Here is a 16,638-nt window from a genome sequence, read left to right on the forward strand (position 1 = left end):
GTACTCTTGATATTGTTTTCATCAAATATAACACATTAAAACAATAATTCAATAACGTGCTTTAACCACGGGGTGTGGTTAAAGCCCGTTACCAAGGTACACACAGCCATAATAACTTTGTATTATTAGTGTAGGACACTTATGTATGTATAACATCTGAATATGTGTAGTTTTATTCATGTTTTTACATAATTTTACAGGATATTGCTATATATTATTTCACATGTTTTACTTCTACACATTAATATCTGATTTGTAAAACATCACAGATAGAAAGGCATATCCGTCATTTAATGGTAAGCTATTGAAATTGTGATTCCATAGATGTGTCTCCCGTCACCCAAATCCCCTGACTATTCTCTCAACTCAGTATTTACATTCTTCAATTCAAAGAAAATCAGTAATATCTTAAAAAACTACAAGTACCTTTCTATCAGCTGTGCACCGTTATGGTGTAAATATAACCTATCTACCAATTGGATCAAATATAAAAGTCAGCCGAATTAGTGTTGATACTGCAAGGAGACGTGTTGTGTGAAGAGAAATTGAAGATGTTGTTTAATTGCTGATATATTTATGATCCACGTCACATATTCAGTTTCCGTGGCAGTTCTTCCAGTTTTTCCAATGGTCTTCTCATCAGAGCTCTATAAATAAAGAACTACAGCAGATGTGTAATATGTAATGCAGCCGAACTGCCGTTATGTGATGACTTTCAAAGAAAGTATTAAAGTATTATTTTCTTTTTTTAAAATGTTTTTCGGATTTCATATTGCATAAACATCATATCCCAACGTGCATTGCGGCTAAACAATCCAATCACCGAGCTTAAGCCATAGCTGAGGATCTTGGGTAATCAGTTCAGAGGCTGTGTATCTGTTTCCGGTTATTTTATTTTGAAATTCAGTTCCTGATGGACGCCAAAAAAGCCAGAGATTATGGAATTAAACAAATAAATAAAAACAAGGATAATTGTGTGTTAATTAGAGAAGAATAACAAATTAGAAGGAAAAAAAGATTACAAAAAAATACAGATTTCAGTATCCTGAGGCTGAGCCAAAAAAAGTAACCACTTTGTTGAGGTATAACGGTATAACATACAGAGACATGTATATTGTATGACTCCATGTGTACCATATTGCTTTATGTAAGCAGCTGCGACTACTACTGTGTTCATTGGATAGCGCTGTAGCACATGATTGTGATGTCACTACCTGGGGTATAAGACCGTTGGAGTTACGCCCCTTCTCTCTCTGTCCTTAAGTCTCTTGACCTGTGTGCATCTAATAAATAACGCCGTGATGAATGGCTAAACTTGAACTGCTGAGAATATTCACCTTTCTGCTGCAGAGAGACAAAAGGTATAAGTCTAAATCTGCTAACACACTTTGATTTAACTAGGCCAGTAAGGGCTTTCCACTGGATAATAACTGCAGCGATGTATATGTTTTAGCTGAATACACGTTTTTTAACCCTAACTGATGCAGTTAGTCACTTCTTTAATGTTTGTTCTTTCTGATGTAAAGTCAAGGTTGTAACTGTTTGCAATGAAGTCGTGGGGCGCTGAACTGTTCCTTTGAATATTTTGAATTTTGATATAATTACTTGTCTTTCAAATGGGGTGAGCAAGCATCTTGAGGAACATTCATCATTAACTCCTCCAAAAAAATATAGTTTATTCAATAATAAATGAATATGTGAATCTTAACAGTGATTGACAGCTGATAGGAATAATATGATTGTTAATATTATCATATTCATTCAGACAAACATCGATGAGACAGTTTATTAATGTACTTATTGCAGCAGTCTTCATTGATTTGGTTCCCCTGCTGGTCTAAGATTGAAACAAACGAATTCAGTTATTGTTCAGTTAAAATTCATTAAATGATGTGTGCCGGTCCTTGGCAGGTTGGGAACCCCTGTTCTAGAGTACCTTGGAACCGAGGGAAACTCTGAAAGAATACGCCCATTGGCTACAAATCAATATAGCCTGGCTATGATTGGTTGATCAAACTGTCAGTCCAAACCTACGCTCTAACGGCCAGCAGGGCATTCGATCAAGGATGTAGAATACCTTGGTTGAAGGATATTCTACCCAGAGACACAGAACAAGATCTGATTGGTTGCTTTCTTTTCTAACACAAAACCACTGAAATGCGTAGTGCATGGTCCGAGAAGGACAAACAAATCAACGTAACACTGTGATATTACAGATCAACAACACAGATACGATTCTCATTTATTCATTTTATTACATTTTATTTATATATAGCCTATTATTAGCCAGGGTATTCTCTGAATACCTTGAAGGCCCTGACGGTTCGCCACTGAGAGGGTGTCGTATTGTCATACTGATATTCTGTGCAAACTGTGAAGTCCACTGAGACAAATGTAACATTTGTGATATTGGGCTATAGATAAACATTGATTGATTGATCGCGTGGGTTGGGAGGTCAAGCGTGGTCTACATGCAGGTACAGAGTATCGAGTACCTTTTTGTTTTACATGAGGCGTATAGCTGCCAGGCTGGCCATCCTTATGTGTATGCCCCTCCCCACCTCCGAGGGACGTGAAAAAAAGGGTGATAATAAATAAAAATATTAAAAATAAAGAAATGCAAATAAATAATATTAAATTAAATTTAAAATAAATAAATAAAAACAAATTAGGTATAAAATAAAAATATAATAGAAATTAAATTAAATAAAAAGAAATTATATATAAAATATAATAAAAAATAAATAAATAATATATTGTGGTGACACGTTATTGGACATAATTCACCTTGCTTATTGTGTTGCCACACGGACCCTTTAGTGGGGAACACCTGTAGCTTTAGCTGCCATTCCTGCTAGCTCATCAGGCAGAGCAGTGCATGTGTTAACCTCTCTGAAAGTAATGGATAATAAAGATTGGAACTCCATTCTTAATACACCGCCTCCGACTCTCTTTTCACGGCACTACACTGGTGACCCTGACTTTTCCGAGAAAGTTTCCGGAAAATTAACGAACATGGCTGAGCGCGATGTTTTCATAAAGCTGCCGGAATTCTGGGAGCACGCCGCGGAGGTATGGTTCGCACACGTGGAGGCACATTTCGCCTGCCGACAGGTCCGTGACGGGGACCTAAAATACTACCATGTGGTAGCAGTGCTGGGGAGCTCCACGTCGTCCAGGTTGGTGGGATTCATCGCAGCCCCCCCACATCATGGCAAATATGAGGCGATTAAGGCCCTTCTCCTTAAGACATTTAGCTTATCTGCTAAGGAGAGGGCCCGCCAGATACTTGACATTCAAGGCCTAGGAGACAGCAAGCCATCCCAGCTAATGGAGAAAATGCTAAATCTGCTAGGGGGGGGAGATCCCCGGATTTTATTCACGGAGATTTTCCTGCGTCACTTGCCTCCCTGGGTACAGACGGCGCTGGCCAACACGCCTGTCACGGAGCCCCGTGCTTTGGCTGAGGAAGCGGATCGTTTTTTCCTGGCTACGCAACAGCCCGGGGCAGAGACGTTAGCCGCGACGCTCAGCGACCCACCGGCAGTCAAGAAAGCGTGGCGGAGGCCAGACATGGCTGTGGCGTGGAGACGCCGGAGAGTGCGTTTACCACGCACGTTTCGGGACAAGGGCGAAGAGATGCATCGCTCCGTGCAGCTACAAACCCCGGGAAACGGAGGGGCCGGCGCTCAGTAGTGGCTCTGAGCGTCGGCGGCACGTGCAGGCTCCTCTTCGTCAGCGACAGCGTTTCGGGGAGCTTGTTTCTGTGTGACACGGGCGCTCAACGGAGCGTAGTTCCAGCGTCGAGTGAAGACGTCGCCCGTGGGGGGCACGGACCGCGATTGACGACGGCTAACGGCAGTCCCATTCGCACGTACGGCGTGAGGCCTATGTGTTTGTGCATCGGAGGACAGCGTTTCAGCTGGGATTTTGTGACAGCGGACATTTCTTTTCCCCTCCTCGGAGCGGATTTTTTGTGTGCTCATGGACTCTTAGTGGACGTTAAGAATAGGCGTTTGGTTGAGGCCTTAACGTTTTCTTCCCTCGTGTGCACACTTGGCAGCGCAGCGTACGACCAGCTGTCAGGCTCGCTGTCAGGTGCAGACACGTTTCTCAGACTGTTGGCCGAGTTTCCAGACCTGTCGCTACCCACCTTCTCTGCGCTTACCACTAAGCATGGCGTGGAACACCACGTCACTACCGGGGGGCCTCCTGTCTACGCCAGGGCCCGGCGGTTGAACCCTTCTAAGCTGGCTGTAGCGAGGGCGGAGTTCGCAACCATGGAGCGCCTGGGCATTGTCCGCCGCTCCGACAGTCCTTGGGCTTCCCCCCGTGCGGGGATTACCGCCAACTCAACGACGCCACTACGCCTGACCGCTATCCGGTGCCGCACATTCAGGACTTTTCGGCGCATCTGGCCGGTACGGGGGTGTTTTCCAAGGTGGACCTGGTGCGTGGATAACACCAGGTGCCCATGCACCCCCTGGACATTCCCAAGACAGCAGTGATAACGCCTTTTGGACTTTTTGAGTTCCTGCGGATGCCTTTTGGACTCAAGAATGCCGCTCAGACGTTCCAGCGCCTGATGGATTCAGTGCTGCGGGACCTGCCGTTTGTGTTTGTTTACCTCGACGACATACTCGTCGCCAGCGCTTCAGTGCAGGAGCACCTGTCCCACCTCCGAGCCCTTTTCACACGGCTCAACGAACACGGATTAATCATCAATCCTGCAAAGAGCCAGTTCGGGGTGTCGGACATTGATTTCCTGGAGCACCGCGTCACCAAGGGCGGTGCGACACCTCTGCCAGCGAAGGTGGAGGCTGTTGCGGCGTTTCCTCGCCCGCTCACAGCCCGGTCGCTCCGTGAGTTTCTGGGGATGGTGACTTACTTCCACCGTTTCATCGCCCGGGCCGCACACATCATGCGGCCGCTGTATGAAGCGTTGAAAGGCAAGACCCCCGTCCAGGAGATCGACTGGACAGCAGAGGCGGACGGCGCTTTTGCTGAGGTCAAGACCGCGTTGGCTCAGGCGGCTTTGCTGGCACACCCATCATCTACGGCTCCCATCTCCATCCCCACGGACGCGTCGGACTACGCGGTCGGCGCAGTGCACGAGCAGTGGGTGGAGGGCGCTTGGCAGCCGCTCGCCTTTTTCAGCCGCCAGCTGACGCCTAGAGAACGCAAATACAGCGCCTTTGACCGGGAGCTCCTCGGACTTTATTTGGCCGTGCGGCACTTCCGTTTCATGCTGGAAGGCCGTGAATTTACGGCGTTTGTCGACCACAAGCCGCTCACCTTCGCCATGTCAAAAGTGGCGGAGCCTTGGTCGGCACGTCAGCAGCGGCAGCTGTCCTACATATCGGAGTTCACTACGGACATTAAGCACGTGGCTGGTAAGTCGAACCTGGTTGCTGATTGCCTCTCCAGGGTCGTCATCGGTGCCGTCCAGTTGGGCCTGGACTATACTCACATGGCGGCAGACCAGGTCACAGATCCCGCGTCCAGGCCCTGAAGGTGGAGAGCGCGGGGCTGCGCTTGGAGGACGTGGTGTTCGGCGACGCGGGCATTACTCTCCTGTGTGACGTCTCTACGGGCCTGGCGTGGCCTGTCGTCCCTGCCAGCTGGAGGCGTCCTGTGTTCGAGGCTGTGCACGGCCTGTCACACCCCGGCGTTAAACCTTCGGTGCGTTTGGTAGCGGCGAAGTTCGTTTGGCAAGGACTGAAAAGGGACGTGAGGACTTGGGCCAGGGAGTGCGTGGTTTGTCAACGCGCTAAGGTGCACCGCCACACGAAGGCCCCGTTGGAGCGTTTCCTGGTGCCTGAGAGGAGGTTTGATCACGTCAACATTGACCTGGTTGGTCCGTTGCCTTCCTCTCAGGGGTTTTCCTACCTCCTCACCATGGTGGACAGAACGACCCGTTGGCCGGAGGCGGTTCCGCTCGTTTCGACATCAGCCGCAGACGTTGCCCGGGCCTTCATTGCAACGTGGGTGTGTCGTTTTGGCACCCCGTCAGACATTTCCTCAGACAGGGGCTCTCAGTTCACGTCCGAGCTCTGGAACGCTGTGGCAGGCGGTTTGGGGGTTAAGCTGCACAGGACTACCGCTTACCACCCTCTCTGCGAGCGCTTTCATCGCTCCATGAAGGCGGCCCTCAAGGCCGGCCTTACGGACGGTAACTGGGTCGACAAGCTGCCCTGGGTGATGCTGGGCCTGAGGACCGCACCTAAGGAAGATCTGCAGTGTTCTACAGCGGAGATGGTCTACGGTCAGCCGCTGAGAGTTCCGGGGGATTTCCTCCCAAATGCATCGGCTCTCTGGTCGGCATCGGCCCAGCGGGCTTTCCTGCGTGACGCCGCTGAGGCCTTTGCTCCGATCCCTACTACTCAGCACGGTACTCAGGTGTCCCAGGTTCCCGCAGAGCTCCGCTCGGCGGAGCACGTGTTCATCCGGCACGATGCGCACAGAGGCCCCCTGCAGCCCCCTTATGATGGGCCTTTCCGGGTCTTGGAGCACGGGGACAAGCACCTGGTGGTCGACCTGGGTGGCAAGGCCGAGCACGTCTCGGTGGACCGGGTGAAGGCTGCTCACCTGGACTTGGACCAGCCTGTGGTGCTGGCTCGACCTCCGCGACGGGGCCGGCCTCGTCCCCTGTCACGGATTTAAGACCTGTTGTTCCGGTCCCTCCCCTTCCGGGGGCCGCACAGGCGGGAGTCACTTTTCCGACTCCCGTGCTCAGGAGTTGTGGGGGTCGGCGTGTCGTTCCTCCCCGCCATGCTGATTTTGTTTATGTGTGAATTCTGGGGGGGCTTGTGTGGTGACACGTTATTGGACATAATTCACCTTGCTTATTGTGTTGCCACACGGACCCTTTAGTGGGGAACACCTGTAGCTTTAGCTGCCATTCCTGCTAGCTCATCAGGCAGAGCAGTGCATGTGTTAACCTCTCTGAAAGTAATGGATAATAAAGATTGGAACTCCATTCTTAATACACCGCCTCCGACTCTCTTTTCACGGCACTACAATATATATATATAATAAAAACCACTAAATACATAAAAACTATTAAAATGACAATTCTAATAATCCCAAGTGAAGGAGTTCAAGTATCTCGGGGTCTTGTTCTCGAGTGAGGGAACAATGGAGCGTGAGATGGGCCGGAGAATCGGAGCAGCGGGAGCGGTACTGCAGTCGCTTTACCGCACCATTGTGACGAAAAGGGAGCTGAGCCAGAAGGCAAAGCTCTCTGTCTACCGGGCCATTTTCGTTCCTACCCTCACCTATGGTCCTGAAGGATGGGTCATGACCGAAAGAACGAGATCGCGGATACAAGCGGCGGAGATGGGTTTTCTCCGTAGGGTGGCTGGTGTCTCCCTTAGGGATAAGGTGAGAAGTTCGGTCATCCGGGAGCTACTCGGAGTTGAACCGCTCGGAGTTGAACCGCTCCTCCTTCGCGTCGAAAGGAGCCAGTTGAGGTGGTTCGGGCACCTAGTTAGGATGCCACCTGGGCGCCTCCCTAGGGAGGTGTTCCAGGCACGTCCAGCTGGGAAGAGACCAAGGGGTAGACCTAGGACCAGGTGGAGGGATTATATATCTTCGCTGGCCTGGGAGCGCCTTGAGATCCCCCAGTCAGAGCTGGTTGATGTCGCCAGGGAAAATAAAGTTTGGGGCTCTCTGCTGGAACTGCTACCCCCGCGACCCGACCACGGATAAGCGGAAGAAGATGGATGGATGGAATAATAATAATAATAATAAAGAAATCAAACATACAATAAAAACATACAAAAATATAAACTTAAAAATAAACATTTATATAATTATAAGATAAAATAACAACAAAACAAAAATACAATAAAATAAGTTAAACAATTATAATGATACAACATTATAATATAAATATGCAAAAAAAATATATATATCAACAATAAAAAAAGAGACCTCCCTGTCCCTGGGAGGTGGGAAAGTGATAAGAACAAATAAAACTAATAATAACAAATACATTACAAAATATATAAACAAATAATAAATACTACAAATAATATTAAAACATATTATAATAGCAAAACAATTTTTAATAACATAAAACCCTTCTAACCACTGTCTCCAATCAAATCTTTCTGAAAATGTTTTTATATATCTGCTCTTCCAGATGAAGCTATTTCTTTCTAAACCTAGGCAGTGGCTCAGTCAGTAGGGGCTTGGCCTGTGGGCCGTAGGGAGAGGTCCAAGTTCACCTCCTGGCCCCTGCCGTGGTGCCCTTGAGCAAGGCACCGGACACCCCCCCACTCCCATTGCTCCCCGGGTGCTGTGCAATAGCTGCCCACTCTCACTAGGATGGGTTAAAAGCAGAGAACACATTTCACTGTGTGCTCTGCATGTGAGACCATTAAAGAGGGTTTCATCCCTCCAATTCTATATTCATGCAAAAGCCTTCAATACCTTCAAAAAAGTATTTTGATGTAGTAAAACCATAACCAGTAGGGGAAGAGTTAGACTTTACTTTCTGACAGGGAAGCTATTTAAACATTTTGTTCGGTGTTGCACTTTGTTGATATTTTGCATTTAGTCATGTACAAACATGTTTATTGTGTGCATGTTGTGGATCCGATCACGTTCCACATCAGGCAGTTAATCCGTGAATCTGTGCGCCCATACATGTATGAAGAGCGTATTTACTAGGTCAGCGTTCGTTTCAACCGCTTTGTTTTTAATATTTTGAATACACAAAGTCCTGATTCATTAAACATGTGAAAAGCGCGATGCAGTGGAGTGGGAGGGGCCTTGTTGACATGTGACGTGTTTTTTGTACAGACCTAGGCTCTGATTGGCTGTTCAAGTGAAAAGCAAGCCAAGTCGATTCTGATTGGTTCTCAGTGGTTTCTTTCAACGGTCGGAGTCTGCGCAGTAGGCGCAGCGCTGAAATTCAAAATTTGAACAGTTTGTTTTGTCAGAGAGAAGAGGAACCGAGAAGAGGAGAGAGGAGCTCCATTTCGTCCTGTTTTAGTTCACAAACAGTGTGTAACTCTTGTTCAATACAACGCTTATAATCGTCTGGATAAACTGTCCAAAATGGATCCATTTACTGAGGTAAGTCGGAGAGCTAGCTAAGCTAAACAGTTACCTTGGTAGATAGAACGTCAACGGCTGCTAATGCTAACGTAGCTAACGTAGCATTTCACATTTATCCAGGGGTGGGAGAATATCTTGTACTTTAATACAAATAGAAGTACTCAGATCTTGTACTTGAGTAAAAGTACCAGATTGTAGGAATAACAGTAGTCATTGTTAGATTGGTCCATTTCAGAATAATATATATGATATGTTTTATAATGATTGATCATGAAAGTGTTCTCAAAGCTGGTGAAGGTGCAGCTAGTCTGAAGTACTTTGTATACTGCAGGGTAGCTGGTGGATTTACTCCAGGTGGAACTAAAGTCTGATTCAACACTTGATTATATTTCACATCATTCATCCACATCTGTGAAGTAACTAAAGGGATTACATACATGTAGTGGAGGAAAAGTACATGATTTACCTCTGAATTGTAGAGGAGTAGAAGTACACAGTAGCAACACTTTGAAATACTCAAGTAAAGTACAAGTACCTCAACGTTGTACTTAAGTACAGTACTTGAGTAAATGACTTAGCAAAAACATCTGAAATAACTGTAACAACCAGTGGTGGAAGAAGTACTCAGATATTGTACTTAAGTACAGTACTTGAGTAAATGTACTGAGTTACTTTACACCACTGGTAAGTCTTTAACCAGGCTCCTTGCTGAGGTTTTGATTCAGGACTATAACACCTTTCCTATGTACGTTATCAATGCTCCTAACCGAAGACACCACCTTCTGTACACTGTCATGTTATTTCCATAAATCAGCTTGTCTCCATGTAAGGCAATGGTATGTGCCAACACTGGAGATTGTCCAAAGCCCCTTCTGGTTGGATTTGCTCTAGTTGTCTTGAAGCATTCTTGCTGACACGGCAAGCTAAAAGTAGGAATGATTTATATCTTATAACGATTCCTGTTACTCCAGGATCCGAGCCAGTAGGGTTTGAAAATTCAAATCCAGGAACCTCAAGCAGGAGTGGCTAACAGCTGAGGAATGCTGTAAAATGTGACTTCACTTTTTCCACGCTGCCCGGAGAAGTTGTGAAGGCGGTGCAAACTGAGGCTGCAGGAATGTGTTTGGACTCGCTCGGTTAACGCTCAAACAGTCATTCAGAGTGTGTGACATGGCCGGAGGGAATGTCATGTAAAGAGAAGAGGGCGAGCAAACAGAGGCCTCTTTATTGGTGGTGGAGAGCTGGTTTGTGTAACTAAAGTTGTTGAAGTAGCTCATAAAGAATCAGATAAAGTACTGTACCCTGTTTACAACTATTCCTTAATGACATGAACATCTATTACAGCCTGCAGGAACTTCATTTGTTTTCATTCACATGTTCATTTAAAAAGTTATCCCTGTCGATGTTGCAGAAAAGCAGATTCTCTGAATGACTGTAATTGTACTGATGTTTGACTTGCTCTTTGCACTGCTTAGTTTCAAGAGGACACTGCAGTATGCACATCAACACCTTTATGGTTGTTGAACAAACCCATGGCACGCCTCAGATAAAACCCCTCGACTGTACACAGGGATGGGCAAAAACAGCTCTATTCAGGTTATTTATTTGTACCCGTAGGTTCGATTTGGTTTGCATATGAAAGACACACATTATAAAACAACACAGACAACAGAGAAATACAAAAAAAAGTCCCTCCTGCTTCGTCACATCCAAAAAGATTTAGAATGTACAAACATGAAACTGGGCAGCGATATTAGGCGTCCCTGCTACACATAATACCTTTGTGCAACTCATTATGTGACATGTTGTTTCAGTTGGGTCACTGAAGTTGTATTGTTCTGTAAGTGATAATAAAATATAGAACACATTGAGATCTTTTACTGGGCATCGTCTGTATGTAAAAAGAAGCCACTGGAGAAATCATTTAAACATTTTTAAATTGTCGAATCAGAAACTTGGACTTTTGTGCAACTCATAATGTGACATGTTCAGACTGTCAATCCGATCACTGCAGCTGGAGGTCGTATTGTAAGCAGCCACTGGAGTAACCATCTGAAATGTTTTTTCGTCGTACCAGAAACTGTTGGAGCGGACCCGGGCGCGCAGAGAGAACCTGCAGAAGAAGATGGCCGACAGACCGAACGCAGCGAGCAGAGCGATGGTGAAGAGACCGCTGGCCGACGCCAACAGTGTGATCAGCGAGACGCTCAGCGAGAAAGGTGACGACACTTCCTTCTATAAAGCGTCTCATGAACTTCAAAAGCCTTATTTAGTCCATTAGTATTCACTTCACCAAAGACATCTGTTACGTTCCCTCCTAAACTCGGGGTACAAAGGGAAGGAACACCATTTAAAAAAAGAGAGGAAACTGATTTTGCAAAAATGAGTAGATGGAACTCACCAGCCAATTGACACAAACAAGTTAAGACAAAATAAGAGCAACTTCCTCCTAAAGAAAGTGATTAAAGCAACTTGAACTGCACCTATTGCATGAAAGGGGCTATACAAATACAGATTATTATTAAAGTGCTCAATACACAAAGTTAACCTGGAGCACAATGTTCTATCCATCCTTTTCCTGCCAGGTTTGATTCTGATCATTTTGACTTTGCAAATCTGATATTCTGCTCTGCCTTTGTAGAGAGCAATAAAAGAAGTATTGCTCGAGTGGATTGGACTCAGAGGCGTCCTGCTCATATGCCCGTTCACATTCAGAAAGCTGTAGTTCTAACTTCCTGTCACTTTAAATACTTCGCTATGTCTTTAATCGAATCAGGATTCCTTTTGACGTTATTACAGCAAAAGTAAAGATAGAGACAAAAAGTGTTAGATAAATGGCATGCACATGATATTTACATTAAGGACACATTCAGGTAGAGTAGTAGAAGCAGCAGCAATTAAGTGTTAAATGTAGTATGGTAGAAGCTAGATAACAGAGTAACAATTATATATTTCACAGAGTTACATGTGGATTCTGTTGTTACAGTATTACCATGGTCAAACTAAGAAGGCAGCCAGTACTACTATATCATTTTAACTAGGGACATGTTGAACACATGTTATTGCTCAGCAGTTTGTGGTACTCTTCACTAATACTCCCCCTCCCATCGCCTCCTCCCAGTTCCACAGCTTTCCTCCAAGCCTTCCCCCTCCAAGCGCCGCTGCTCGGAGGAAAATGTAGCCGGCGAGGAGAACCAGGAGCCAGCGATGAGCCGATCTGTGGCCCCCGTGCTCTCAGACCCTCCCACAGATAAGAAACCCCCAACGGGACCCAACAGTGTCCGCCACGCCTCGTCTCTGGAGAGGAACGCACCCCGACCCGTGGAGAAGATGGTGGTCGTGTCTCTTCCTGTTGCCCAAAGCTTCAGAGAGGAGGAGAAGATGGTGGTCGTGTCTCCTCCTGTTGCCCAAAGCTTCAGAGAGGAGGAGAAGATGGTGGTCGTGTCTCCTCCTGTTGCCCAAAGCTTCAGAGAGGAGGAGAAGATGGTGGTCGTGTCTCCTCCTGTTGCCCAAAGCTTCAGAGAGGAGGAGAAGATGGTGGTCGTGTCTCCTCCTGTTGCCCAAAGCTTCAGAGAGGAGGAGATGGTTCCTGTGAGGTCGACCCCTCGGAGGAAGGAGGATCCAGAAGAAGATGAAGCTCCTCCCACTGCCGGCATGAGGTCTCGTCTGCAGAGGCTCGCGGCGCAGAGGAAGTACTGGGATGGAGACGGTGAGAATATCTTTTCTGGGCTCTTTGAGATACTAAGTATATAATCCCTCTGTAGAAACTGAAACAGTGCATTTACTTTTGTTGCAAGTCTTTTCTGAGTTTGCCTCAAATCTATAAAAAATGTATATCCGTTAAAACATTTGTTTTTCTTTCATCTTATATTTTGTTTCTGGGCAACTGGATGTTTTTTATGCATTTTATTTCAGGAAAAAACTGTTTAATTTGCCAAAACAAGACTTAACATCGTATCATAAGAACACACCATGTAGTGCACTCATTAGTCACTTTTTTTATTCCAGCCATCTTTGTTAAAGCAGATATATTTGTCCTGTTTCAAAGAAAGACATGGCTAGGTCTAATTTGTTTCCTCTTTGTTGAGATAAAGGCTTCCTGATCCACTTTCAGGAATTCATAGTTTGCAATATGTCCATCAGTTATATAGATTCACATCCCTGCTAACATCCCACATGTCCCCACCTTCAGACTCCTCTGAAGCGGCTCCAGACCCCCCGTCTCCTCCGAAGAGACACCCTGAGGCCCCCCCAGCAGCTGCAGCACCCCCCACCCCGTCCTCAGGACCTCCTGCTGGGAGGAGAGGGCGTCTCGCTAACCTCGCCGCCACCATCGGGTCCTGGGAGGACGACCTGAGCCACGCTGCGTTCCCCACGGAGAAGCAGAGCTCTGCCGTCCCCATGTCAGCAGGCAGAGGAGCTAACGTGGCTATCGGAGCTAAGCCAAGTCCTGCAGGCAGCAAGTCTACACCCAGCGCTCAGGTACTTCATGCTTTGGTATTCAAATGTCTTACTGACTGTTTATATACGAGCCGTCTGGATAAAGACGCTTAACAACGTAATAACATTTACTTTTAGGAGTTTATTTAGTATTTTTTTGTGTTTTTATTGTATTATCCTAAGCAAATATTTGCTTTAACTACTCAACTGTGAAGTTTTACTGATTTTCTTTATTTTGGTTTTGTGCTTTTGATCAAATAAAACATGGCATAAGAAAGCTTCATCTAGGACTAACTAACTTGGTGACATTATATAGACCCAGCAATTCATTTATCAATCGGAGAGATCTGCTGACACTTCAACATTCTTTACAGTGCTTATTACATGACCCCCCTGTTCAAAGACCATCAGCACTGTCAGAGAAGAGTAGCCCAAATGGATGTCCTATGCTGCAACTCAACACACCGTGATTCGGCTGCTCAATGCCAGAGCAGCAGCTTCCAGTTTACTGTTGTTCTGAATGCAGTGTTTGCTTTATTAATAACACGACCTGTGTGTTTTCCAGGCTCTGTACGGCCCACCTAAGCCCAGTCGAATTGACCTCCCAACCCCCCAGAAGGTGGAAGTTCCTGCAGCAAGAGCAGCTCTCCAGTCAGTGAGCACCCCCCAGAAGAGCTCCATCCAGGGGGCATCCTTCCCCTCCAGCCCCCAGAAGAGCTCCATCCAGGGTCCATGCAGCCCCCAGAAGAGCTCCATCCAGGGTCCATGCAGCCCCCAGAAGAGCTCCATCCAGGGTCCATGCAGCCCCCAGAAGGCCGGACCCTCATCCCTAACATCCATGTCTCAGAGCCCCCTGAAGACCCAGGCCCTCTCCAGGAACCTGAATCCCGTCCCCAGCCCCGAGAAACCAGAACTCAGAACCAAGCCCACCATCACTGGATCCTCTGGGCCCAAGGGCACCCCAGGAGGACCTGGTGAGTTATTTTATAAAACTGAATATCTAGAGATGATCTTGTCCTGCAAGTTTTCAAGACTCAGCAGCCACAGAGGAGATGAGAACCTGAAGTCCTCCTCCAACAGAGCAACATGCATATATATATATATAGAGGACATAGAACAAATAAAACAGATAAAATAGGGCAAGAGAATGTTTTGAGATGTGCAAGTTAATACAAATAAAATAGAAATGGAGCAAGAAGAGTATACAAGTACATGGAATGATGTATTAGATAAGGTGACACATCTTATTATTTGTGCCAGTAATATTGCAAAATGTGTGATTTTTATTTTGTATTCACAGTTGGTTTTTCCGCCTGTATCAAAAGAATAATTGTTCCCTTTTATTCCCAACAGGTGTGAAATCTTTCCTGGAGCGTTTTGGAGAGAAGTGCCAGGAGCGCAGTAACCTTTCCTCTCCAGCAGGGGGCTCCAGGACCCCCAGGACCCCTGCTGTGACTCCTTCCTCCCTCACCCCGAACACCCGTTTGGTTCAGGAGAGACTGAGAGCCGCCACTCACACAACTACTGCTGACCTCACCCAGAAACAGAAGCTGGTACATGTTCGATCAATCGATCAATCAATGTTTATTTATATAGCCCAATATCACTAATGTTACGTTGTGTCTCTTGGTTCACACGCTGTTTCCTGTAGGGCTGGGGATAAGATCAGAAGCACTTAATTGATCCCAATGTGGGAAATGTTTGCGTTGCAGCCGCATCAGAAGAAAAGGCATTGCCCATTAGAGAAATTAAAAGACTAGAAATAAACAATCCAAAATGTAAACGTCTCAAATTGAAATAAAATAGCATTAACAAAAGTAGAAAATGTGGAATTACAAATGTACAGTAACAAAATATAAAGCAGGATATTTGATGTACATTAATAGTGCAAGGAATGGATTATTAAATATTAGATTGAATATAAATGTAAAACGCACGGTGTGAGTTTAAGTCCAGGGATCAAGAGAAGCTCTGGAGCAGAGCGTTGAGAGTGAAGTCGATCATAACTCAAAACCGTTTTAAACAAATAACGTGACAATATTTTAGGGTAACTTTTAGTGTTTCATTTTTTTTTACAATTTTGATAAATACTCATCAGAAATAGGGATATTATGACTAAAGCCTAATAATACAACAGCTCTGGTTAATTCAGAAAATGACTTGCATTTAGTGAAACGCAGCCTTTCAGATCAGGAATAGACACTTGTGTCATTTGTACCAAATCTAACACTATATTTAATCTCCTATCAAATAAACGATGTTATATTGATTTATGACCGAGCCCGACTACATCTGCCCTCCTATGAACCTCCATATGCATGCTCCTTTATTTACATTAACAACATTTAAAAGATTTGAGGAGGCTGTGGCTCAGTGGGTAGTGTGCTGGACTTCGATTCAGAGGGTAGCACGTTCGAGTCCCACTGCACTGTCGTTGTGTCCCTGAGACACTTCAGCCCAAAGTGCTCCTGTGGGGATCGCCCACAGTACTGAGTACGTTAGTCGCTTTGGATAAAAGTGTCTAACAAGTAACATGTGATCACAAAAATAGAAAATGTTGTCTCGTTTTGTTTCCTGTTCTTCGTGTGCAGAAAGACCATCTGTTTGGGGCGGAGTGCAAAAGGCAGAGAACCACAATGATGTATCTCCCAGCTCTAGCTACCTGTAATCATTGTGTTTGATGTCACAAAAGTGAAGTGAGATTTTAAAAACAACCTCTTCTGTTTCAGGAGCGAGAGTCAGAGCTGGCTCAGATTCGCAGTCGCTTCCAGAAGGGGAGCAACATGTGGAAAGATCAGGCAGCAGGAACCAACAAGAACACAGACATCAAGGTACGCCAACAAACATCTGACTCTCACATTACAACGTTCTGATGGACATCTCACCCCACAGTCCTGCTCTCGTGATAAATGACTGATATGTTTCAGGAGCAGCCGGAGAAGCCCGTGGAGTCTGAAGTGTCTCAGAGTGAAGAGCAGGAGGACGCTGCGGCTCAGAGGACGGACACGCCCACTAAGAGCTTCCCTCCAGGTACTAAACTATATTTCATCTCTCTGTTGAACATGTTTACTTTAGCAAGATGATTCTCTGGTGAGCGTTGGCAGCTGTTCTTTCATCCATTCTTTTGACTTT

At 45.8% G+C, this 16,638-nt stretch overlaps 1 protein-coding gene across 5 annotated transcripts in view; it reads left to right on the forward strand.

Moving 5' to 3' along the window:
• Positions 1-8,884: 8,884 nt before the first annotated feature.
• Positions 8,885-16,638, forward strand: part of anln (anillin, actin binding protein) — a 31,003-nt gene continuing 23,249 nt past the window's right edge. For 2 of the 5 annotated variants that reach the window (XM_034236276.1, XM_034236280.1), the window contains exons 1-8: positions 8,885-9,084; positions 11,144-11,285; positions 12,188-12,775; positions 13,259-13,548; positions 14,072-14,480; positions 14,860-15,059; positions 16,236-16,337; positions 16,434-16,536. In XM_034236276.1, coding sequence (XP_034092167.1) covers positions 9,067-9,084; positions 11,144-11,285; positions 12,188-12,775; positions 13,259-13,548; positions 14,072-14,480; positions 14,860-15,059; positions 16,236-16,337; positions 16,434-16,536 — 1,852 coding nt within the window. In that variant the 5' untranslated portion in view covers positions 8,885-9,066. The remainder of the gene's footprint in view (positions 9,085-11,143; positions 11,286-12,187; positions 12,776-13,258; positions 13,549-14,071; positions 14,481-14,859; positions 15,060-16,235; positions 16,338-16,433; positions 16,537-16,638) is intronic. The other 3 variants (XM_034236278.1, XM_034236279.1, XM_034236277.1) reach the window with 3 other exon arrangements.

This window comes from Gymnodraco acuticeps, unplaced genomic scaffold, assembly GCF_902827175.1.
Source record: "Gymnodraco acuticeps unplaced genomic scaffold, fGymAcu1.1, whole genome shotgun sequence".
Classification (NCBI taxonomy): domain Eukaryota; kingdom Metazoa; phylum Chordata; class Actinopteri; order Perciformes; family Bathydraconidae; genus Gymnodraco; species Gymnodraco acuticeps.